The sequence below is a fragment of the Ictalurus furcatus genome, chromosome 1, assembly GCF_023375685.1.
Source record: "Ictalurus furcatus strain D&B chromosome 1, Billie_1.0, whole genome shotgun sequence".
NCBI classification, from domain to species: domain Eukaryota; kingdom Metazoa; phylum Chordata; class Actinopteri; order Siluriformes; family Ictaluridae; genus Ictalurus; species Ictalurus furcatus.
In genome coordinates this window covers 7,614,675-7,640,233 of record NC_071255.1, presented here as the reverse complement: position 1 = coordinate 7,640,233, position 25,559 = coordinate 7,614,675, and the positions used below count along the sequence as shown (strand labels likewise).

At 40.1% G+C, this 25,559-nt stretch overlaps 1 protein-coding gene across 1 annotated transcript in view; it reads right to left on the bottom strand.

The window, feature by feature from the left end:
- The window catches only part of kcnn4 (potassium intermediate/small conductance calcium-activated channel, subfamily N, member 4), a 46,441-nt gene that overhangs the window by 2,913 nt on the left and 17,969 nt on the right, over window positions 1-25,559 (bottom strand). The window contains exons 3-8 of the mRNA XM_053622987.1: window positions 22,930-23,390; window positions 18,807-18,942; window positions 8,239-8,349; window positions 5,190-5,311; window positions 3,766-3,835; window positions 1,250-1,416 (exon numbers count right to left, since the gene is read on the bottom strand). Of these exons, the coding sequence (XP_053478962.1) occupies window positions 1,250-1,416; window positions 3,766-3,835; window positions 5,190-5,311; window positions 8,239-8,349; window positions 18,807-18,942; window positions 22,930-23,390 (1,067 nt within the window). The remainder of the gene's footprint in view (window positions 1-1,249; window positions 1,417-3,765; window positions 3,836-5,189; window positions 5,312-8,238; window positions 8,350-18,806; window positions 18,943-22,929; window positions 23,391-25,559) is intronic.

Here is a 25,559-nt window from a genome sequence, read left to right as displayed (position 1 = left end):
CCCTTTCTGGAGAACAGCCTCAATCCTCCAGAGAGTTAAAGCTTGTGCCCCTTTCAATGAGACAAGGACACGTTTTTGTCTATGGTATTTAGGGTGTAACTGCAGGATGATGACACATTTCTGAACATTCCTTCAGCCCTATGGAGAATACTGCTGAAGCTGTGAATAACAATTCAAGCATCTTTATTAGGAGCCAGAACCACACATAACTGCTTGACCGCTTGCATCTGTGACCTCAAATATGTGGAAGAGGGCAGATAGTGCTTTCCTGCGTTTGCCTTATGTTGCTCTGTGAAACTGAATGTGAAGCAGCATGTGGAAACTGAAACAATGTGTGAAAACAAAAATACATGCAAAACAAAGGTTTAGTGGAGAAAAAAAAGAAAGTGGAGAGAGCTCGGCTCCAATCCCAGTCTGTTGCCAATGATCCAGCTGAGGGACAAAGATATGACTCTTGGCAATAGACTGAGAGGGGAGTGGTGCACAACTTCACAACAATAATTTGTAGCTAAGTGAAAAAAATTTACAGGAGTCTATCACCAGCTGTGGAGGACTGGTTACTGTAGAAATAATCAAAAAGTACAAGGCGAGAACAATAAAGGGACTGATAACCATTGACCAGGTTATTTTATAGCAAAATACTATATCACAAAGTTACCATGTGACTTTGTGGTAAGGTATTTGCATGTATTCATAAGGTATACATGTGTTCAACACTGCCCCTGGTGGTTAGTAGGGGTGAAACAGAACAGTTACCAAAATGTCATGCTTGTCATATTTGCCATATCAACAATCTGAACCTTAAATTGCACTAGTAAAACAGGGTCTCTTTGAGTCATTAACAATCTTTAAACAAACTGCAGAAATTCACACAAATATGTATTGTGTTAGGGAACTGCACACGCGAAATAATTTACATTTGATATAGCAAATGTAATTTGATATTGGTTGGATCTTCCAGGAGGACAGTTATTTAATCTGCACTTTAAGAATACGTTTTGCACTAGTCTGTCGAAATGGCCAGAGGGTCGACCTCACCACAGTTACTTCATTCACTCCTACCCTTTCCTATCTCTTCTACTTATCTTTTTGTTATTTATATCATTTGTTTCCCCATCACCTTTTGATACGCTCTTTTTATCTTCAACATACTTGTAACCAATTTGTATAATAATTTGTCCCTCTGATTACATCTAATAATTGCCATTTAACAGTTGATAGACTGTGCCCTGCTGGATTGGGATGATACCTGTGGACAAGGTGGCGGCGCTGCAGTGCTTGGCTCAGCAGCTCGGATGTGCTCTGGAACGACTGGCCCAACTCATCCAGCTTCTGTTCCATAGAGATGATGCGCTGCTCCAGCTCTCGGTATGAGTTGTTCCAGTTGGCACTCAGGTCACACATGATCATCTGCATCTGCCCAATAAAAGATTACGACAAGGGTAATTTTATTTTCACTATAAAAAACAGTTGACATTTAAGACCTGGGCTGGATTTGAAATAGCTTTAGGGTCAGCAGCATAGAGGTTTAACTGCTACACAGTTTTGCAATAACATATACTTCTTTTCTCAATGCTTCACTTACTGACTCACTCTGCAGATTCACATTCTTAAATGCATAATTCTGGTATGCTTTTGATCACTGACTAGATAAGGCTTTCGGTTACATTTTCATCACTGCAATATTAATTTCACTTATTGTGCTGTTCTCTAAGGTTCTATCTCAAACATTAGAATTTGAAGATAAAAATAGAAGACTAGGCAAGCCTAGTTTTTGCTGGACCGCCGTCGACAGCATAGCATTTGTCACACAAGTGTTAAATGGCATTTCAACAGCTGCGAGGCAGTCATTTACGGAGGGTCTAAAGTATATGCTTAGAAGTCTTTAAAAAGTGATTTCGAGCTTTGGGCTATGCCCTATTTCAAAAAGGTACTGTGGCATTGTTACATAGCTAGCTAGATAGCTAAGCGAAGAACACGGATTAATTTAAATTAACAACACAACATTCAAGATAATATACGGCCAGTATGTAGCTACAAGCACATGCAGGCCACAGTACATCCTCACACCCCTTTATTAAATATACATTTTTCAAGCATGGACACACACCCTTATGAAATGACACAACATTAGCTTGTGAACAAACTCAGCAGATAAATACAAATCATACACTGCTTGCTAGCTAATGTTATCTACATTGAAATGTAAGTAACACTAGATAGATAGATAAATAGCTAGCTAGCTAGCTAGCTAGCTAGCTAGATAGATAGATAGATAGATAAGTGGAGAACACACATTCAAGGAAGTAAACAAGAGTACCTCTCTCTCTATCCCAAAATGACATGGGGTGAACTAGTTTACAAGTCTCCCCATCTATCCCAAAATGACGAGGTGTGCTAGTTTGCGACCGAATGCAGCAGATTCATGTATATCACAGAAAGTCCATGGTATTGCTCACTGCTTGCTAACTACAAATAGCTAGACTTCTTAGACATGCGTGTTTCAACAATGAGACTCACTCAGTCAGCAAAAATACTTGGCGGTCCAGCAGAAAAAAAGGTTTATATTCTTGAACAAAACCACGAGGAAAATGAGCTTTTTTTCCCATCATTTATTCAAACAGAAATATCAATAGAGTGATATTCTTCTGTGGAAAATGTAAGTACACCCTTGGCATTAGAAGCTAGTATTGCCCCCTTTAGCAGAAATAACTTCTTGTATATTCTTGTATAGGTCCACTTTCAGTTCAACTTCAACTTTCAGACAGATGGCCTCACATTATCTTCAAGCACTCTTTGATTTGATGCAGAATTCATAGTTGAATCAATGAATGCAAGCTATACAGTTCCTGAGGCAGAGAAGAAACCCCAAAAAATAAAATTTCCAACACTGTGTCTCACAGTTGGTATGAGGTTCTTCTCCTGAAAAGCTGTCTTTGGTCTGCGCCAAACATGTCTGCTGTTACTTTGGCCAAACAACTCTATCTTTGATTCATCTGTCCAGATCACATTATTCCAAAAGGTCTGGTCTTTGCCCATATGCTCATTGGCAAACTGCAGTCTTGCAAAGGCTTTTTCCTGGCACGCAGGTCAAATTTGTGCAATTTCTTTCTGATTGTAGAAGCATGTCAAGATCTTTTTAAATCCCTTGCCAGACTCATAGGCATCCACAACCATTTTTCTGAAGGTCTTACAAGAACTGTTTAGCTCTTGCAATGATGATACCACACACCTCAATAAAACAGGGAACAGCAGACACTAGATATGAAAGGTGTATAAATAAGACCGGTTCCACCTGCACTCTCTAAGCAGGTTCTAATCACTGGCACCCAATCTCGAACACCTGATTCTAATTTTATGGATTTGAAGGTGTGATAAATGTAGGGGTGTACTTACTTTTTCCATGTGACTGATCTGTTCTTTGTTCATTTAATTGGTGAAGATTACTTAAAATATGTCAATTTTATGTGTCATTTGATAGAGTGTATCAACTTTATTACTAGGCACGGTTTCAAAGTGGATCAAATATTTGCTCGTCCAAATATGTCAAAAAAGCCAACAATTTCCATGGGGTGTACTTATTCTTTCACATAACTGTATACAGTATACACCAAGATGCATCTCCAGAAAAGAGAATGCCATCACATTGCGCTATTGGAGAAAGGGTCATAAATATAATTCAATCAATAAAATGAACAAATTAAAGTTCATATAAATAATATAAAAATAAAATAATTTCTAGGATTCTAGAGCATTTATATCAACCTTGGAGAGGTCCACCATCTCACTTGTGTAGTCCCTCAGTTTTCTCTGTTTCAGTCGCAGGTGACGAAATCTATATGTGGAAAATATAAGAGGTATCACTGAGGTCAACAGACAGAAACAACTCTAACCATAAAAAATAAATGAATAACTGTTTTTGTCAGGCAAACTGCTGAGTCAAAAATGGCTGCTCTTAGTTTTATGATTTGTTGACTCATAAATCCTATTTCATTCAATTGTTTTCACTGAATTTGTATGACAAGCTAAAATAAAAGATTATATCTCTTGACATTTATGATATCGTATAGTATTTTGAGGCTTGCCTAACTTTGGATGATAATTCAGCGTTTCAGAAAACAGAATGGAAACCAATATTGCAGGCAGGCTGCTAGGTAACCGCTGAAGCATGCAGAAATGGCTGGCCTTGGTGTGCCACGACATGAAATAGTAGCCTTCAGGAAAAAAAAAAAAAACAGCAAAAAAATTATAAAAATAAATGTACTATCCATCCATCCATCCATCTTCTATACCGCTTATCCTTTTCAGGGTCATGGGGAACCTGGAGCCTATCCCAGGGAGCGTCGGGCACAAGGCGGGGTACACCCTGGGCAGGGTAAATGTACTATAAATACAAAATAAAGAACAGGGAAAATGGCCACCAAATCTGACCTTTAGCTATTTTAAAGGTGTTGGGTTGTTGTCCTGGTGTTCTTTCCAGAATATTTTTAGTGGTCCGACTGACTGTTAAACGGGATGGCCAAAATCCCTTCACCCTCATAAACTACGCAAAAGCACACGCTCAGATTCTGTCTGGCTCAAACTTGTATGGAAAAGTTTCAAGGCCAGATGCCTTCGCTAATGGTGTTAAACACCGGTTCACAAATTCACACATCTGAACTTCCTGTTCATGATTGGACTGAAGCCTGAGTGATCTCCTTATCAGCAGGAAGCTGAGTGCAGATTGTAAACAACAGATTGTAGACAACCAAAAGAGAGACTGCATAAAAAGTGCACCATTTTAGAGTCCGGTTTAGTAGCATTATGAAAAGTGACTTAATGCGTGTGAAAATCTTAGGATCTCATTTTCAAACTATTTTTGAACTTTGGTCATACTGAGGAATGTTTCGTTGCGCTCCATGCCAATGTGTATATTGATAAAGTGATCCAACCCAATGAACAAACAGAAGATAAAGGAGTAAGGATAAGAATGAGCAAAATATCTGTTCCACGCAATTACACTCACTGCCTCCTCCACCCTGTAAAACACACTAGATGTAAGGTGGTCTTCTCTTGTTCACCAGTGCTTGAAAGAAAATCGGCATAAATCCTTTCATATGATTTTATGCTGGTTTGGACTCTCGCACGTACAGAATACACTGTGGCTAAAGCTGTAATACTGTAGATTAGGTGGAGGTTAGGTTACTTACATACGGATAGCCTCCAGCAGGCATCTCTGGTGGCGTCTGTGCTCGCTGTGCTTGTCCCTGGCCTGTATGGTGCGGTGGAGAAGCCAGCATTCCCTCAGCACATTTGCAGCAGCATTGCGGATCTTTAGTACACAGAATGATCAGTCTACTTAACGTTCAACCAATTTTCCCACCAGCATGTCTTGCACAGCACTTTTTTTTAAACAACATACTTTGTCACAAAGATGGTGTCAGAAAACCATATCCAGACTCCCAATATGCTTACTATCTCTTTTATCTCTTCTTTCTTTTTTTTTTTTTGCTGCTGTTGTGACACCCTAATTTCTCAATCTGGGGATTAATAAAGTATTAACTTATCTTATCTTATGCAAGCCGAGGCCGAGGGTGGGTGGCAAAGAATAACTCCAACTCCAAGAGGAAGAAGCAGCAGGAGAAGCCTAAAGCCCTTCAATGTGTTAAATATTACTGAGTCATTTATACTACATTCTTCAGCCTCTGTTATTAAAAATAGCATTGGTTTAACAATACTAATCTTAAAATAAGCTCAGTGTTTGCATCTCTACATACTGTCCTGTAATACTGGCGCAAGGTTCACTGCCTAATCCTGCTAAAAGTAAATGTCACTGACATAAAACAAAATGAATTTCTCAAACAGTAGACCATATCACACTCACTCACTCACTCACCTTTAGTAACTGCTTAATCCTGGTCAGGGTTATGGAGGATCCAGAGCTTATCCTGGGAACACTGGGTGCGAAGCAGGAATAGGGTGTAATGTCAGCCCATCACAGGTCACCATGCGCACAAACATTCACACACTCATTCATACCTATTCAATTATATATCACGCAGAAGAGGATGGTTTCACAGTTTCACTTCACTGGAACTAAGGGGCCCAAATATGTTCCAGCATCACAATGCCCCTGTGCAATTGAGCTCCATGAAGACTTGGCTTGCCAAGGTTGGTGTGGAAGAACTCGAGTGGCCTGTACAGAGCCCTGACCTAAACCCCAATGAACACCTTTGGGATGAACTGACTGCACCCCAGGCTTCCTCAGCCGACATCAGTGCCTGATCTCACTAATGCTCTTGTGGCTTGTGAATTCTTGTGAATGGAGGTTATTATAACAGCTAAGGAGGGACTAAATCTGGAATGGGATGATTAAAAAGCACATGGATGTGATGGTCAGGTGTCTACAAACTTTTGTTTTGTTATAGTGTATCCAATTGTTATACAAATAAAATGTAATTGAACTGAACTGAGTGTCAGTGGGCACTGCCACCTCAGAGCTCCAGGGTCCTAGGTTTGATCCTGAAGTTTCACATGTTTACCTCATGTTTTTGTGGGTTGCCTCCATGTTTTCTGGTTTCCTCCCACTGTCCAAAGCATGTAAGCAGATTGGCTATGCTAAACTGCCCCTAGGGTGTGAATGAGTGTGTGTGAATAGTGTTGTGCAACGGACTGGTTGAATTGCACCCAGTGTAACCAGGTATGGCTCTGGATCCATCGCAAACCTGACCAGGATAAAGGCGAAGATGAATGAATAAATAAATGAGCTGAATATTCTAAAACTATGTTACAAAAAAAAAAACTTTAACAGGTTACCCTTTGATATCAGTTAAAAAAAAAAAGTCATCATGCCCACTACTTTTATATTAGCAGTACAAAAGGAAATGAAAAGGAAACGAACACAGACATGTTTGCTCTAAGAACAGGATCCACAACAGAATGAACATATGGGTTACAGACATTCCTGAGGTTTGGATTTTTTTTTTCTTCTGGTCTTTGATTCTATTCTTGTCCATGCCATCCTGCTGAGAGCACTGTTCTAACCCAGGCTGCTCATTATGATGTCACACCCTCACTGGCAATGTTGTGTTGTGGTTTTGGATATTATTAGAGCTTCCAGATGTCTTCCTTCATATCCGTCAGTGTAAATCACTGACAGTGAAAGCTAAAGTCCACAGGACACACACACACACACACACACACACAGCAGTTGCACACGTAAGGATGCACCCTGTGACAGGATGTGACACTTGGCAAGGCATGCAACAACACTACAGCAAAAATGGGAAAGCATCATATGTAACTTGCAAATTTCCAAGCAAGAAACACCTGACCACCAACAGCATATGTCCGCTTGAGGTGAAACACACTTCCCTCCTTTTTTTTATCTGACTGTTTTCATCTATGGAAACTCTCCCAGTATCTTCCGCCAAGTGTGTTTATTTTCAGGCTTCTCCTTCCCTCTGATAAGCAAACAGATGGATCCTGTTCTAGAAGTGTAACGCAGTGCACCCATCCTTTCAGCATCCATATACCCCACCTTCTCCCGTCCTCTGTCATAACACACGCTGGCGTGCACACACGCACACCAGTCCATCTAGTTTCCTGTCCACCGCTCGAAAGCACACTCAGACTGACACAAGTCCTTTTCCTGACAGCGGCCTGATTATTTCCTGGCTTTGACGCCTTTTGGAGACCATTAAAAGATCAGCAGCCCTTTTTTTCTTGACTACACTGAGCATTTTCCTACACTATGCTGACCTTTGGAATGCCCTTTATAAGGAAAAAATGATAACTGAAAAAGGTCTAGAAACCATAACACACGTGTGGTGTGGAAAATAACACCTGCTGTGTTATCTGTGCCACTTCATCCCTCACCTCACTCCTATTTTTGAGAACATATGGTCATTTTGGTCCCAAGTGAATCACTTGATAAATCATTAATATTACTGTCATGTTCATGAAGGCAATCACAGGTACTGCTGAATACTAGGGAATATTATTCCTATAAATAATATTTGTATCTATAATGCCTATAAAGAATGACATTTATGCGTTATCTGTTAGTAAGTATAATTTATCTATTTGTTTTTAGCAGGGACTTCAATTGAGTCATAAGGTGCTGGTTAATTTGTAATTAAAGTTAGACTGTTTTGGATATTAAACTTTTTTTTTTTTAATTGTGAACTAGTTTGTGCACACTAGTTTACAGGTGAGAGTGGGCGTTGTGACTGTTATATTATGGAAGACCTTCCTCACCTCTTTAGAGATCTGGATATCCATCATGAAGAAGTGAACATGTTTCTCTCCTTTGTTCAGTGCCAGCTTCTTTGTCACAACTGCAACTAACATAGCAGTGCATGCTACACCCTGTCAAACAGACAAACATATAGTGGGTTATTATCTCACACTATCCCTTTGATTCGCAAAGCACTGCTGCATTTAATCATTCGCAATAAGGTACGTCAATTCAGAAATGAAATAAACTCAAGCACATTTCAGTTTTAGTAGTGTAGATTATCTTTACCTGTTCTTCTCACAGGCTTGCGTTAGTGAAAGAGAGGAAAAGAAAGTCACACAGTGTTGTGAAATGGGTTAAGCAGGCAATTATCTCATTAAACATTGAGCATTCATGAGAGACATGAACACAGCAGTGAAAAATAAATCAGCCTCTAAATCTCCTGCTTCTACTGTTCTATCACTGGACACGACTCAGCAATATCTGACAGAGCTATAATCACAATTTAAAATGTCTCCCTAAACAATTATAAGAGATGATTCCTGTGTGCAGATATGTGTGTGACAGAATGTTACAAAGGAGGAAACACATCCTTCCTGGGATCTATTCACACTCTGTGCAGAGGGTATGAGTAATGTGAACACCTCCCTAAAACAGCTGGCATAAATCAAACCACGCCCACTCTCAGGCTCAATAATGACTCACCAGTTCACACACACACTACATTAGCACACATCTGATAGGAGTTGATAATCAGATTACACATAGTCTTAAACCGGGTTTACACTAGATGATTTTGGATCAGTTTAGACACATTTCTGTTGTCCCTGATCATTTTATTCTATCGAATAGTAAATCCTGTGAGAGGGTAAAAAAAGCCCAATGAATCCATTCAGTTGACCTGTCGGAGGTCCTAATCAGGGGTGGAAAGTAACAAACAACATGTACATCACTATGATGGTACTATTTTGAGGATAATTAAATCACAGTGCTTTTACACTGACTTGCATATTCAACTTTGCTACATTTATTTTAGATCACTGTTGCAGAGTTTAAAAGAATTAACGCATTTAAACCCAGAAGACTGTAAGCCAATTAAAAGACAGTATGTGAAATGTTAAATAATTCAGTTTCGAGACCCAGTCAAAATAAATCATTTCACAGCTTACTACTGTAAGCTTGAAAGTTTGTGAACCATTTAGAATTTTGTGTATATCTGCATAAATTTGACCTAAAACATCATCAGATTTTCACACAAGTCCTAAAAGTAGATGAAGAGAAACCTATTAAAAAATCAAGACAAAAATATTATACTTGGTCATTTATTTATTGAGGAAAATGATCCAATATTACATATCTGTGAGTGGCAAAAGTATGTGAACCTCTAGGATTAGCAGTTAATTTGAAGGTGAAATTAGAGTCAGGTGTTTTCAATCAACAGGATGACAATGAGGAGTGAGTGAGCACCCTGTTTTATTTAAAGAACAGGGATCTATGATCTTCACAACAAATTGTTGTGGAAGTGTATCATGGCATGAACAAAGGAGATTTCTGAGGACCTCAGAAAAAGAAGTGTTGATGCTCATCAGGCTGGAAAAGATTACAAAACCATCTCTAAAGAGTTTGGACTCCACCAATCCACAGTCAGACAGATTGTGAACAAATTGAGGAGGTCAAGACCATTGTTACCCTCCCCAGGATTGGTCGACCAACAAAGATCACTCCAAGGGCAAGATGTGTAATAGTCCACGAGGTCACAATGGAATCCATCTAAGCAATTAAAGACCTCTCTCACATTGGCTAATGTCACTGTCACTGATGGTAAGTCCACCATCAGGAGAACATTGAACAACAATAGTGTGCATGGCAGGGTTGCAAGGAGAAAGTCACTGCTCTCCAAAAAGAACAATGCTGGGTGTCTGCAGTTTGCAAAAGATCATGTGGACAAGCCAGAAGGCTAATGGAAAAATGTTTTGTGGATGGATGAGACCAAGGGTTATGTTTGGAGAAGAGGAAACACTGCATTCCAACATAAGAACCTTATCCCATCTGTGAAACATGGTGGTGGTAGTATCATAGTTTGGACCTGTTTTGCTGCATCTGGGCCAGGACGGCTTGCCATCATTGATGATACAATGGATTCTGACGTATACCAGCAAATTCTAAAGGAAAATGTCAGGACATCTGTCCGTTATTTGAATCTCAAGAGAAAATGGGTCATGAAGCAAGACAATGACTCTAAGTCATTCTACCAAAAAATGGTTAAAGAACAATAAAGTTAATGTTTAGTTAATGTTAAGTTAATTCAATAGAAATGCTGTGGACGGACCTGGAGCAAGCAATTCATGTGAGGAAACCCACCAACATCCTAGAGTTGAAGCTGTTCTGTACTGAGGAATGGGTTTAAATTCCTCCAAGCCGATGTGCAGGACTGATCAACTGAAAATGTTTTGTTGCAGTTATTGCTGCACAAGGGGGTCACACCAGATACTGAAAGCGAAGTTTCACATACATTTGCCACTCACAGTATATAGTATAATATACAGCACAGTATAAATTTTTGTCTCATTTGTTTAATTGGGTTCTCTTTATCTACTTTTAGGACTTGTGTGAAAATCTGATGATGTTTTAGGTCATATTTATGCAGAAATGTAGCGAATTCTAAAGGGTTCACAAACTTTCAAGCATCAAACCTGCATAAACATATACAGGTAAGCCATTAGCTAGCTGAGTGATCTAGATGCTAGCCAGATCTCTTGATGTTTTACTGTATGAGTATTAAACTTAAGATTTAAGTTTGCATGTTGTGTTAAATATATCTATGCTCTGCTACTGTCTAATGCTCAGGATAATGTGTAATTGGAATCTTTGCTAGGTAGCTAACTATTTAGCTAGAAACACTAGCAGGCTTACTAATCTAACAAGCTACTGATAACCCCAATAACATTTACCTAAGTTAGCCAACAAGCTAATGTTAACTTTCTTTATTTACTGTTTATAATCAAGGTGGTGTACACTTCAGCATAGCTCACTCAGTTAGTTAACATAATTGTTTAAAAATGCATTCCTCAGATATGGTAGGTCTACTTGGTTTTACATACCATAGCTGAAGTATATGGTACCTTTATTTATCTGGCAGCCAAAAATCATCAAATTACTAAGTAAAATTGGTCCTCTCTCTGAAAGCTATACAGATGATTAAAGAAAGTATATTGTTTGTATGCATACTGCCAAAATATGCATAATGTTCATGAGCCATTTTGTCATTGTTATCATAAAAAAATGAAAAAATACAAAACATTTGAAAATCTAATCTTCGGATTTGCTGTGTCAATTGTAGACATATAAAAACATAATCTGAAAAGTAAGTACTCAAGTAGTTTTTCACCAGACAACCTTTTTACTCTTACTTGAGTAATTTTCTTGATCATTACTTTGACTACTGTAGTGGGAACAGTGTCACGATCTGAAATACAGTACATATCAGAAGCTTCGGTTAAAGTCTGTAACTTTGCTTTAATGAGCATTGTGCTGGCTGCTTGGTAACCATATTCACAATGTTGAACTATGCTGTAACTGACAGAAAAAAAGGTTCTCAAAAACATCTACAGCTACAATCAAAATTATTTAACCCACACTGCAAATCAAGTTTATTGTCAAAATGTACAGACTTTCAGCTGTTTGCAATGAATGAATTAAAGAAAAGAAATTGAAATAGTTCAACACAATAAATGCTTTGAGTGGTTTCCCCTAATTCAACTGAAAATGCAACTTGTAATGACTTCTCCAGATTCAAAATGATTCAACCCCTTCAGGGCAAGCATCTTTAGTACTTAGTAGAGCACCCTATTGCTGTTATGACCTGCTGCAAATGAGATGCATAGCTTAGCCCATTCCTCATGAGCAATGGCCTCCAGTTCAGTAATATTCTTGGGTTTGCGTGCTGCAACAACCTTCTTCAAATCCCACCAGAGATTTTCTATGGGGTTCAAGTCAGGTTACTGTGATGGCCCTGTAGAATCTTCCAGGACTTCTTCTGCAACCAAGCCTTGGTGGAATTTGAGGTATGCTTGAGATCATTGTCCTGTTGGAAGGTCCACTGTCACCCAAGCTTCAGCTTCCTCACAGACGGCATGATTCTTTCTCCTAGGATTTCTGCTACTTCAATGAATCCATCTTGCCTTCCACACACTGCAGGTTTCCAGTGCCAGAGAATGCAAAGCAGCCCCAGAGCATCACCGAGCCACCACCATGCTTGACTGTGGACAGAGTGTTTTTCTTCATTCTTTTTCCTCCAGACATACCGCTGATCCATCGTGCCAAAACGTTCCAGTTTTGTTTCATCACCTTACAGAACAGAATCCCAAAACGTAGCTTATTTTTATGATTTTGAGCTGACTTTTCTTATAGACCAACCCCCCCCCCCCCGGGTACTTTGTTCACAGAGTTGCCATCATACAGTCTGGGTCTGCCAACTTCATGCAATATAGATCCAAGGCCACTAGCATTTCTAAACAAAGTGTTTTATATTTCTTTTTGCCATAGTACAGTTTTGGTCTATGGCACTGTACTATACTGTATTGGTACTGGTATAATTACTGGTCTTTTGACAATCCTAGTATAGATCCAAAACTTTTTGCACCCTTATGTAACAGATTGTGTAACAGGCAATAGGAGCAAGTATATATTAATCTAGAAATCATTCTCATGACAGCTACTTTTTTAAATACTAGTGAGGATAAAAATAAATAAAAAATACAGTGAGGAGGATGGTGAAGGAGAGGAAAAGTTTTGAATTGCACAATTTAGTTAAACACCACTCATAACAACAAGCTGTTTGCAAAAAGTAGCCTTTCCTCAGAGCCTCTGTTAAAATGCTGTGATACAATTTCACCATGCATCATTAGAACTACACTGCCTGACCACAAAAAAATCACACACTATAAAATTTTATTGCATCACCTTTAGCTCTGATTACAGCACGTGTTGCAGAGTTGCATTCATTTCTGGCTGAGCTCTTGTATTGAGGTAGGGACAGTGGAACCGCTCTGTAAAGGCTTCTCCAGCACATCCCAAAGACTTTCAGTTGGGTTAAGATCAGGAGTCTGTGGTGGCCAATGCGTGTGTGATTCCTTATGCTCCCTGAACCATTCTTTCACAATTTGAGCCCAATGAATATTGGCATTGTCATCCTGGAATATGCCTGTGCCATCAGGGAAGAAAAAAATCCATTGATGGGGTAACCTGGTCATTCAGTACATTCAGCTACTCAGATGACTTCCTTTTATTGCCGCATAATATTGCTGAGTCTAGACCTGACCAATTGTAGCAACCCTAGATCATAACACTGCCTTCAGAGGCTTGTACAGTAGGCACTATGCATGATGGTACATCGCTTAATGTGCTTCTCTTCTTACCCTGATGGAAATAAATGTCACGTTGCACAAGGTTGTCGAAACAATGCCACAATGAATGCGTGCAACAAAAGTTTAGTGTGTGTCTCTTTTTTTTTTTTGGCCAGGCAATGTAGGAGTGGCCCATTTTTCTACAACCCTGATTCCAAAAAAGTTGGGACTGTTACGCCACGGCCAGCAGAGGGCACTGCGGCACGGCTTCTGACTGGTCACATGACTTTTGTTTTCGTTCGCTTCCCGCTTGGACATTGAATTAAGTTTGATCATGTCTCTGATTAGCCCAGGTGTCCATGTTTTGGTTCGATTAGGTTTGCTATTTAACCCCCCCGTGTGACTGCGCACTTCGCGCAGTATTATAGTGGGTATAGTTTGTACCAAACGTCTGATGTGGTTCCCGTTTATGGTTGAGTACGATAGTGAATGCGTTAGCATGGTAAGCGGTCTGGTTTCATGCCCTGCTCTAGTTTCAAGCCACGATACCAGTTTCTTGTTTTCCTGTGAAGACCGCGTTTCCTGTGTTTGTTTGTCTAGTGCTAATAAAGACTTTGACCTGCACCTGCACCTGCATCCGCCTCCAGTCCCGATACGTAACAGAATACTCCGCCTAAAATGCGGAAGCAGCAGGTAGCCATGAGCGCCGCTGAAGAGGCCAGGATTTGGGTGCTTTACCGTTCGTCCCTGGAGATGGGCAAACAGCTTGAAGAAGAAATTGCTCAGTGCAAAGCCGAGCTGCGCGCTGCGTCGTCCCTCGCGCCATTTACCCCGTCCCCGCCGCCAAAGAGCGACGCCGTGCAACGCAGCCAGCAAAATGATCTGAGCATCTGGGGCTTCCCACGGCAGGGGAACTGTACAGCGCCACGCAGCCAGCAAAGTGACCTGAGCATCTGGGGCTTCCCGCTGCAGGGAAGGTGCACCATGCTGCGCAGTCCAGAGGTGAAGGCTGGCCCAGAAATTTTTTGGGGGGGGCAACGAGGACAGCAGAGCTCCAGCCTGAGGCCTACGGGGAGGTCTCAGCTGTGGAGCTCCCACCTGAGGTCAACATGGCGACCTCAGAGCGACAGCTTAAGGCGGCTGAGGAGGCCGTCCCGCTGCCCTGCCCGGCCGAGGAGGCCGTCCTGCTGTCCAGCCCAACAGAGGAGGCCGTCCCGCTGCCCTGCACAGCCGAGGAAGCTGTCTTGCTGTCCAGCCCAGCCGAGGAGGTCGTCCCGCGGCCCTGCACAGCTGAGGAAGCTGGCCTGCAGCCCTGCCCGGCCGAGGAGGCCACCCAGCCCTCCAGTCCCGCTGGGGACGCCGCCCAGCCCTCCAGTCCCGCTGGGGATGCCGCCCAGCATTCCAGTGTCGTCGGGGGCGGCGCCCAGTGTTTCAGTTCCAGAGCCGCCGGGGGCGGTGCCCTGCATTCCAGAGCCGGTGCCCTGCGTTCCAGAGCCGGCGCCCTGCATTCCAGAGCCGTCGGGGCGGCGCCCAGCTTTTCTGTTCCAGAGCCGCCCGGGGCGGCGCCCTGCGTTCCAGAGCCGGCGCCCTGCGTTCCAGAGCCGCCGGGGGCGGTGCTCCGACTTTCAACCCCGGTGGGGGTGCTGCTCTGCCCCTCTGCTGCCCGACGGAGGCTGCCTCGCTTTCCGTGGCAGCGAGAGACAGCTCGCACAGGGGCCCGGGACCCCCGTTGGAGGGGGGTTCTTGGTGCTCCGGGAGGAGCATCCTTTGGAGGGGGGTTCTGTTATGCCATGGCCAGCAGGGGGCACTGTGGCACGGCTTCTGACTGGTCACGTGACTTTTGTTTTCGTTCGCTTCCCGCTTGGACATTGAATTAAGTTTGATCATGTCTCTGATTAGCCCAGGTGTCCATGTTTTGGTTTGATTAGGTTTGCTATTTAAACCCCCCGTGTGACTGCGCACTTCGTGCAGTATTATAGTGGGTATAGTTTGTACCAAACGTCTGATGCGTTTCCCGTTTATGTTTGAGTACGATAGTGAATGCGTTAGCATGTTAAGCGGTCTGGTTTCATGCCCTGCTCTAGTTTCAAGCCACGATACCAGTTTCTTGTTTTCCTGTGAAGACTGCGTTTCCTGTGTTTGTTTGTCTACTGCTAATAAAGACTTTGACCTGCACCTGCATCCGCCTCCAGTCCCGATATGTAACAGGGACGCTGTGTAAAATGTAAACAAGTTTAAATAAAAACAGAATGCAATGATTTGCAAATCCTATAAACCCATATGTTATTCACAATAGAAGGAAAGTAATAAAGTAATTTTCAATTTTATGGTTGCAACACGTCTCAAAAAAGTTGGGACGGGGGCAACAAAAGGCTGAAAAAGTGTTACTAAAAAGATACAGCTGGAGGAACATTTTGCAACTAATTAGGTTAATTGCCAACAGGTCAGTAACATGATTGGGTATAAAAAGAGTATCTTAGAGGGGCAGTCTCTTAGAAGAAAATTTTCAAGAAGGGTGCCAATAATTGTGAAAGGTATTGTATATATAAGAATTCAGGAACTGCAGTGTACTTCAGAAGTAATTATAGATTTATTAGATAATTTAGATTTTTTTATAGATGTTCAGTGCAGTATACAAAGAAGACCCTCATCAGCTGTGCTATGATGTGGCCCCATAAAGTATCACTCACAACATTTTGAACATTAGGATTGGAGTTGGTCTAAGGTGAACTTAACACTGCTAATATAAAATATGACCAACAGGAAATACATTTTTTTAAAAAATTTTTATTATGAGTAAGTGGTCAATCCCACACATCTGTAACTAGTCCACTGTATTGTTCCGAATGGATTAGGAAACTTTTTCTTTTTAACCTTTAGATATTCCAAGACTTGGATACAGGTTGGCACAGCATCCAGATTCACTGCTGCCAAATGCTATAAACCACCTAAAAATGGCAATGATGGAATGTTTTCCTAAAAAAGGTACTTATAAAAACACAGTCTGAGGTAGAGTTAGAGGAGTGAAAGATTACTTTCCACTTGGCTCCTCCACAGGGAGGTGTCTAGGCCTGGCTCAAGCCTCACTCTCTTGTCGTGTGATGCCATCTGCATATCAGCTCTGATCAGAAATGAGGTCAGAAGATTGGTGGTCATACACACATGAAAATACGCACATATTTGATTTCTACCTCACCTCTGTATCTATCACACAAACTGTCATATGTGTATGTACCGCTTTTAGACTTCCTGCCGCTCTTCTGGTTCTAAAGGTTTCTACATTCACTGATTTTGAAAACAAACAGCCACCAACATGCGATCTAGTGTTTTAAAAGGTTCTGTTTATCACACTGATGTTTGAGCTAAACTGGATTCTAAACTGGATTTCAACGTTTCAAAGTCAAAATTGCTGAAACAAATTTTCTAAGCATTGAAAAAACTTTGCTGAAACAACATATTGAAAATGGGTTAAACTTTGGAGTAACCAAAACGCTTCAATTCACAGGCAAAATGCATTCCATTCCCATTAATTGTACAGTATATCTTTATATTTTAATTTCTGTTTTTATTGATACCTGTGATCTATAATTGTGATAACTGAACTTACAAAAATGACAAGAAATGAGTACGTGTTCACCTGTACCTGTTCTATAGTCATTGAGCAAGTATATAACAAAGGCAATGTATACATGGCAATGTAACCATGGGAACAACATCTGGCCATCTAAAAACACAAACTTTCAATCTGAACTCTAAATAAAATAGAGAACACAGTTAGAGGGAATCCAATATAAATTTATTTCTCAGTCAAACTTGCTTGTAATTCTCATGCGATGTACGGAATAAATCTTCACAATTATCCAAAATAAGTTTAGAAGAAATCGATTCTTATGTTGCCTTGGAAATATGTACCTTACAGCTGCCTCTTGAATGCCGAATAAAGATAGTGATAATATTGTGAGTGTTGAATACTTTGGATTATACCAAAGTAGCACAGTTGAATTCTTGAATCAGAAGGTGTGTATTAATTTGCTACAACAGAACGACTCTGACAGTAGTTCCTGATGTAACAAGTTAATATAAACATGCTTGTTCGCATATGCTACCATTCCTATAGTAACATCTCATATGTAGGGGCTTGTATGGCAGGCACGCCACACAATCTAAGACTAATTATAAATGGATTAAAAAAAAGGTTGTTGCTTAACAATGAGAAAAGTATAATTGTTGATGTGGTGAAGTTTATGTAACATTTTTTGGAAAGGATCTCAGGTGTTATCACTTTGTAACAGACAGGAAACTTTCCAACATGGTAAATTCTTTATGACAGTTTGTGCTTTTCTGATATCTCAGTCCCATGAAAAGCGGGTTTTTTTTTGTTGTTGCAACATTAACTTCAAGAGAGAGAACACAAGAAAGGCTGATGAGGAAATGACTATTTGTATATAATAGGAACTAATGTGTCACATGGATGTTCCATAACATTAAATGTAACTGTAAACAGTTAAAAAGGGCAACACATCATTCACTGTTGGCTTCCTATTGCCTGGAGCTTGTCAGTTTGCATCCTCTCTCTTCCCTGTCAATCACATGCAAAAGATGGCAGATAGCACTCTGTTCCAGGAGATGAAATCTATTTATGTTTAATCTACACTTTTTGGTATAATCTTGGTCAGGGTCCCAATGGAACCAGAGCCTATCCCAGGAATGCCCGAAGTGATACGGGAATACATACTGAATAGGATGCCAGACCATTGCAGGGCACCATGCACACACACACAAACACACACACACACACACACACACACACACACACACACAAACACACATTCATTCATTCACTCCTAGTGGCAATTTTAGAGTAACCTGTTGCCTGTTTTAGGAGGAGACTGGAGAGCCTGGACGAAACTCACACAGATACAGGGAGAACATGGAAACTCCACACAGACAGTAACCCTCTGGATATAACTGGAGCTGGAGCTAAAAGGCTACTACATTGTGTCACACCATGGTGCTATAAATTCATTGCTTAACACCATCCCAGAATAAAAATCAATAGTGTAAATTCATCTAGAAACAGTTCAGTCTTGGGGAAACTAAGTCTTAACATAACAATATTCTTAACATAAGACCGAGTATTGAATTCTGCTTATATGCTTCCCTAAAGAACCAATATTTTAAAGCATTTCAGCATACATCAACAACTGAGCAGTGCAAAAAATGCTGGGCAATATTCAATTTACCATGACGCCTGCGAAGAGGCAGACCACTTTGCCACAGGTGGTTATGGGAGACACGTCTCCGTAACCTACTGTAAGGAAGGTGATAGCGATGAGCCAGAGCGCTGTACCCACATCACCCGTCTGCACCTGGGCCTGCCTACATAAGGAGACACCAGCCAAAATGAGCAAACTTAATATATTGATCTAGATAACATGAGTAGCTACAGTGGATATGAAAACTCTACACACTTCTGTGCGTAGAACTGAATTGAAACAAAAAAAGCATGTCAGATCTTTGTTTGGTAAAGCATGGTTGTGGCAGCATCATGGGGCTGCTACTCTTCAACTGGGACAGAGGCTCTAGTCAAGATATAGGCAATCATAAATAGCTCTAAATACCTATCTATTTTGGCACAAAACGTGCAGGCCTCTGTTAAACAGTAAATATTGCACCTTCCAGCACAATAACGACCCAAAGCACAAATCCAAGTTAACAGAGGAGTGACTTCAGAAGAGGATCGATATTTTGGAATGGCCAAGTCAAAGCCCAGATTATTGAGAACCTGTTGAATGACTTGAAAAGGGCTGTGGCCAGGATATCCCCTTTCAATTTGATATATCTGGAGCATTTTTATAAGGAAGAATGGAATAAAATTGCCAAATAAAGATGTTCTAAGTTGGTAGACTCTTACCCCAAAACTGCTGTATTACAAACAAAAGGTACCTTAACAAAGTATAAGTTCAGGAGTTACTTTTTTCTTTTTCTTTTCTAAAATGTTTCCATTTGTTTTTTCACCTGAATTTAGTTGGTTTCTATTTCACGTTAAAGGTGGGAAAATGTCTGACATGATTTTATCTTGGTTTCATTTTTTACATCAGAAAAACCATCAGTTTTAACAGACGTGTATAGACTTTTTATATCCACTGTATATATACAGTCAGGTCCATTAATATTTGCACATTGACTAAGTTATTGTTATTTTAGCAGTCTACTACAGCATATTGTAATTGAAATTAAACAATGGATATGAGCTGAGCGCTTTAATTTTATGGTATTTACATCCAAATCAGGTGAGCGGTGTAGGAATTACAGCACTTTCTATGTGTTTCCCCCTTTTTTCAAGGGACCAAAAGTAATTGGACAATTGGCTGCTCAACTGTTCAATGTTTGTTATCCTGTCATTATTTCATTTAGAAGTAAGTAAATAAAAGGTCTAGAATTGATTCAAGTGTGGCATTTGCATTTAAATTTGAAGTCCAAAGTGCTATTACTGCCAGTGAAGCAGACCATCATTAGGCTGAAAAACCAAACAAACCCATCACGAAATATAGCAAAAACATCAGAGGCCTGTTGCACAAAGCTGGTTTCGGTGGCTACCCAGGTAAGTTTGCATTTAGTTTGAGCAAAGTCTGGTTTTGCGGTCTCAACAAGGTGGATTGGTTTTCATCACCATGGTAACTTACACTACACAGCTAACCTGCTCCAGAGCAGGTTTTACTGTGGGTAACAGAACTCAAATCTAAATTGTACCAACCAGCTGCAAGAAAAGTGAGATAGGGAAATAACTTTTAGGGACAGACACAATCCCCTGGCTTTTCCCAATGACCATCTGTATGAAAGGCACTATAAATTTGGCAGATGGTATAGTTTATCTACCGTTGCTTCTTTAACTGCACGTTAAAAATCTAACATGCCAAAGCCACGCTCTTACTGTACCACAAACTGTATGTATTGCTTTACGGTTCTTTGCGAGTGGTATATAGTTGCATGTGGTGACAATATTCCTGTCCTAATATATTTTCACAAGTTGACCTGTATTTTATTCATATTTAATTATGTTGGCTTGACAAAGCCAATATACTGTCCTGCTTTATAACCTTCTTCTTCTTCTTCTTTTTCTTCTTCAGAGACCCAAAATTTTCAACTGCTACTCTTCCCAGAGCTTTCAAGCTACCGGCACCAAACTTCAGCCTGTTCTGACTCGAGTTGTTATGAGTTTTCTAAGTGATTAATTACCGAATTCCCATTACGGAAGCTCAAAGTGGCCAAAATTCCCATTGACTTGCATTAAAATTTTTTGACTGTTATAACTTCTTGAGTTTTCGAGTTACTTAAACCAAACTCAAGACAGTTCTTCAGGCTGTTCAGGCTGGCCATGCGGTATTTTTTCTAACTGATCGGACTCACAGTTTTCCCCCAGTCAATGATCAAATATTCCAAAAACTCCCATTCGCTTACATTGAGATAATGTTCAGAGCCTGGCTCGGAATGTTCAAGATTTCAAACTCCAACTGTCAAAACTCACACACCTGCGTGCTGACTGTCACTTCATCTCTCTCTCTCTCTCTATATATATATATATCTTCAACTCTAAAGTATTGGTACCCCATCTATCCCGCGAAGTGTAAAAGTATTGGCGAACTAGCTATCCATCTAACTCAACTAATATTGACACCCTATCTATCTGTCTCTCTTTCTTTCTTAAAACTGTACATTACCTTCAGATTTCAAACTGATAACTATTTTAAACTTTCAGACTGGCTTTGTCAGGTCAACATCACAGTTTGTCATGATGAACTTTACCTATCTAGTTAAAAATTGACATTTATATTAAATTAAATTACATGAAACATATTGGGGTTATAAAATTTCAATCCATTTATTGTCATTGTGAGCCTATAGTAAACTTATGCTTTTACACAATCAGCAGTTTTCCTTCGGCAGCCACAACACTATTGTTTTTTATGTTAAGTGTAGGTTTAAATTCCTCATATTTCCACATAATAATTTCAACCGGAAGTATGCACAAAGTATGCTTTGTTCCATCTTGAACACTATTGGCTGCTTGCTTCAAATGTCTGACATTTATGTGCACGTGCATGCTGTGTAAACCTTAATTCAAGGTTAAAAATTGTAAAAGTAAACCTACTGAGAAAGTTGATAATCATGAAACCTGTTAACCTTAATTAACCCCAGCTGGATTTGTTTGGTTTTGTCAACTCAAAACTTACTCTGCAACTCTAAGTTTGTTCACCTCGCTTTGTGCAACAGGCCTTAGGTGTGGCCAAATCAACTATGTGGTACACTCTCAAAAAGAAAGAATGCATTTATGAGATTAGGAACATCAAAAGGCCCAAATGACCATGGAAAACGTCTGTGGGGGATGATTGTTCCCTGTTGAAGAAAAACCCCTTCACAACAGTTGGCCAGATCAAGAAAATCCCCCAGGAGGTAGGCGTATCTGTGTCAAAATCAACAATCAAGAGAAGCCTTCACCACAGTAAATACAAAGGGTTTACCACAAGATAGACAAATGAGACAAAGATCAACTTGTAACAGAATGATGGGATCCAGACTTCAGGTAATCATTGACTGCAAAGCATTTGCAACCAAGTAATGAAATGATGTTAGTAAGTCCAATTACTTTTTGTCCCTTAAAAAGGTGTGTGTGTGTGTGTTGGGAGTGGGGCAACCACATATAACTTTAACATTGAATATTACACACAACACACACACACACACACACACGTGTATATATACATATACGTGTGTGTGTGTGTGTGTGTGTGTTGTGTGTGTGTGTGTGTGTGTATGTGCATGCATTACATTTAACTTGCAGACTGATGCAATGTTCTGACAATTTCCTATAGACACCAACCTTTCAAAAGAGTAGATTTCTTAAGATCACAAAACTGCATTTATTGATCAACTAATAATAACAGTCAAATTTAATTGATTTTAAATATAAAACAAATTTAAAAAACATGTTAAAATGGGCTTAAACCGTGCACTGTACATACATACATACTGAAAATTACTTTGCCTTTTTGTGGGCCTCACTACAAAACAAGATTCATTCATTCCCCTGAACAAACCGATGCTCCATTTCACAATCTATGCTGAGTTGGCAGGAAATAAAGGAATATTTGTCTGCGGCCCTGAAAGGAACCTATTTTTATAACAAAAGTACTACTAAATACTCTTTTCCAAATCAGGACTTCAAATTGACCATCAACAGTGATGGGAGGATGAATTTGTGCCTAGCAGTTTGGCCTGCTTGTGAGCATATACATATACAATATGTGTGTGAGTATGAGCATATAAGTGTGTGTGTGTGTGTGTGTGTGTGTGTGTTCTTTCTACCTTTCACACAGCCGTAGCATCCAGGCAGAGGTAAACCAGAAGAGCAGGATAAAAATCAGGAGCGTGCGTGCTGGGTACTTGTTCATGAGTACCTTGAGAACGAAGCGGAAAGTGAAGTTGATGTTGTTGAGTGATCCAATGCTCCTGTAAGAGGCACTCAGCAGCACTTTGCTGTGAAGCAGAATTGCCCGATGCACAAGGTACAGGCGCAAGAACATCAGTGCTGATAGCAGTAGCTCCAACTCAAGCCATGTCTCCATGGGACTACTGCAGAGGCACAGCGGCATCGAAACTTGGGGGAGAGTGGAGGAGGAAGAAGAGTTTGTCACTGAAGTCAAGGGGCCAAAGTAGATGCCCACTGGGTGCAGGGCGCAGACCAATAGCTCCAGAGAAATGCAAAGCACACGGTTGGTGGTCATGGCAATACGCCAGTCCACCTGGTTGTGGTCTATGATGAAGAGCTTGTGAAGAGAGAAAAAAAAGCAGCAAGTGTATCAATGAGCAAAGATTCTTCTACTGTGTATAGACAAAGGCAAATGGAAATATGTTCATTAAAGAACAGATTCAGGCAAATAAACTTTTCATTAAGAATGTTTAAAAACTTGCACAAAACTAAAACAAAGCCAGAACATTTCCCCCATTCAACTATAGAAAAAAAATTACTATCCGATGAAAAACAGTAAACCAGTGGGATATAATAATCATTTCCTTAAATTAAGAGAGACGATAACCATGTCTGAATATCAGCTGATATCAGCATGATACCAATTCCTACACATCCAAATAATAACATCAGCCTCATATTTTCCCCTGCGATATGCTAATATATGCTATACTAATGCTACCAGCATAGTTAAATATAGGTTTTTATATCTGTCCAGTTCCCCCAAATAACTGTTTTGTAGACTGTTGCCGGCACATTGAGCGCTAGATGTATATAATATTCTGTGTTTGGGTTACTGTGTGTGTGGAGTTTCGGATGTTCTCCCCGTGTCCACGTGGGTTTCCGTCGGGTTCACCGGTTTCTTTCCTTCCCTCCCAAAAACATGCTGGGAGGTGGATTGGCTACTCTACATTACCCCTACATCTGAATGAGTGTGTAAATGTGTGTGTATGGTGCCCTTTGATGGACTGTTGTTCATTCAGGGTGGAATCCCACCTTACACTTAATGTTCCTGAGATCCACCATGAGCCTGAACAGGATAAAGTGGTTACTGAAGATGAATGAATGAATGAATGAATGAAAGAATGAATGGATACATATAATACATAAATACATAAAAATACTACAGTATTAGGTTACAGAAACAAAACTCTAGCCAAAAACAAGACCTGTCTAAATAAATTAAATCAAGTTATATTTCATATGTCTTTTTAAAGCATAGACTTTATCTGTGTCACAAGGAGATTTGAACACTGTTTACTCATGCTGGCAATCAACCTCAGTGTTGTGAACTGTTTTCAGCAGAAAGTAGCTAATTCGTGCTCAAAAATTCACTAGAGGTCACTAGATGATGTTAGACTAATTGGCTTATTTATTGAATCATCACGATAATTTGCATATCAAAACATAAAGAAAGATTTCTGTCAATTAGAACAGAACGGAAAAGAATGAAAAGCTTTACTGAAACTTGTTTCTTACAAAAAGAAGTCATCTTTGGTCATGGCACCACAAACTAACTATTTACTACAATTTCTAACAAGACTGCAGAAAAAAAGAAGCAGTAGTAGTCAAATAGTGGACATGAACCGCATGAAGGAAATGGTTACAAAATAATGACATGAAGGAAACGGTTAAAAAGAAGAACAAAGACGTGAGTGGATAAACAATCCTGAACAGTGATTGGTCGTTGGGAACCATAGTAATCAGTGAATGGTTTTTTGGAACATCGACTCACACATGCGAGGTGAGAAAACCTGGTCTCTCAACTTCTAAAATCGGCAGTTGGAGAGCTGTATCAAGTGCAGGACACTTGCTAACATCTAAGGGGAAAAAGTTACTAGAGTTGTCACTAGGCACTTTTTGAAATAAAGTCACTAAAGAAGTCTAAAATGTTGCTAAGTTGACAAAACTGATCAGCATACAGAGCAAGCAAGACACAGGCTCCCAAGCACATAATATCATTCTGAAGAGTACTTCATTATATGGGGACATTTTGACCTTTTGAACTTTAGATAGATAGATAGACTGATATTGATCCCTGAGGGAAATAGTTTTGTCACAACAGCAGACAGTTGCAGACATAACATGACATTAAAGACACCAAATACTTATAAGATACACTTATGTGTAAGTCAGTAAATAAGGTAGCTGCAGAAAGTGTCAAATGAAATGACATTTCCAGGTAATAAAGTGACAGCAAGGTAATAAATACAATAAAAACAGAACAGTAAAGATAAGTGTAGACAATTTGAGATAGGCAGATAATGTGTAAAGTATAAAGGCGTGTTGGTGTGGTTGTGCTTGTGTAAATTGTAGGGAGGTGCACGTGTGCCTAAAATCATAGACAACACCTGGTGGATTAGTTATAGAGGCTGATGGTAGCAGGTATGAAGGACTCCTGTCCTCTTTGCAGTAGAGTGGCTGATCAGTCTGGAGGCTGGAGCCACTCATGGAAGGGGTGTAAAAC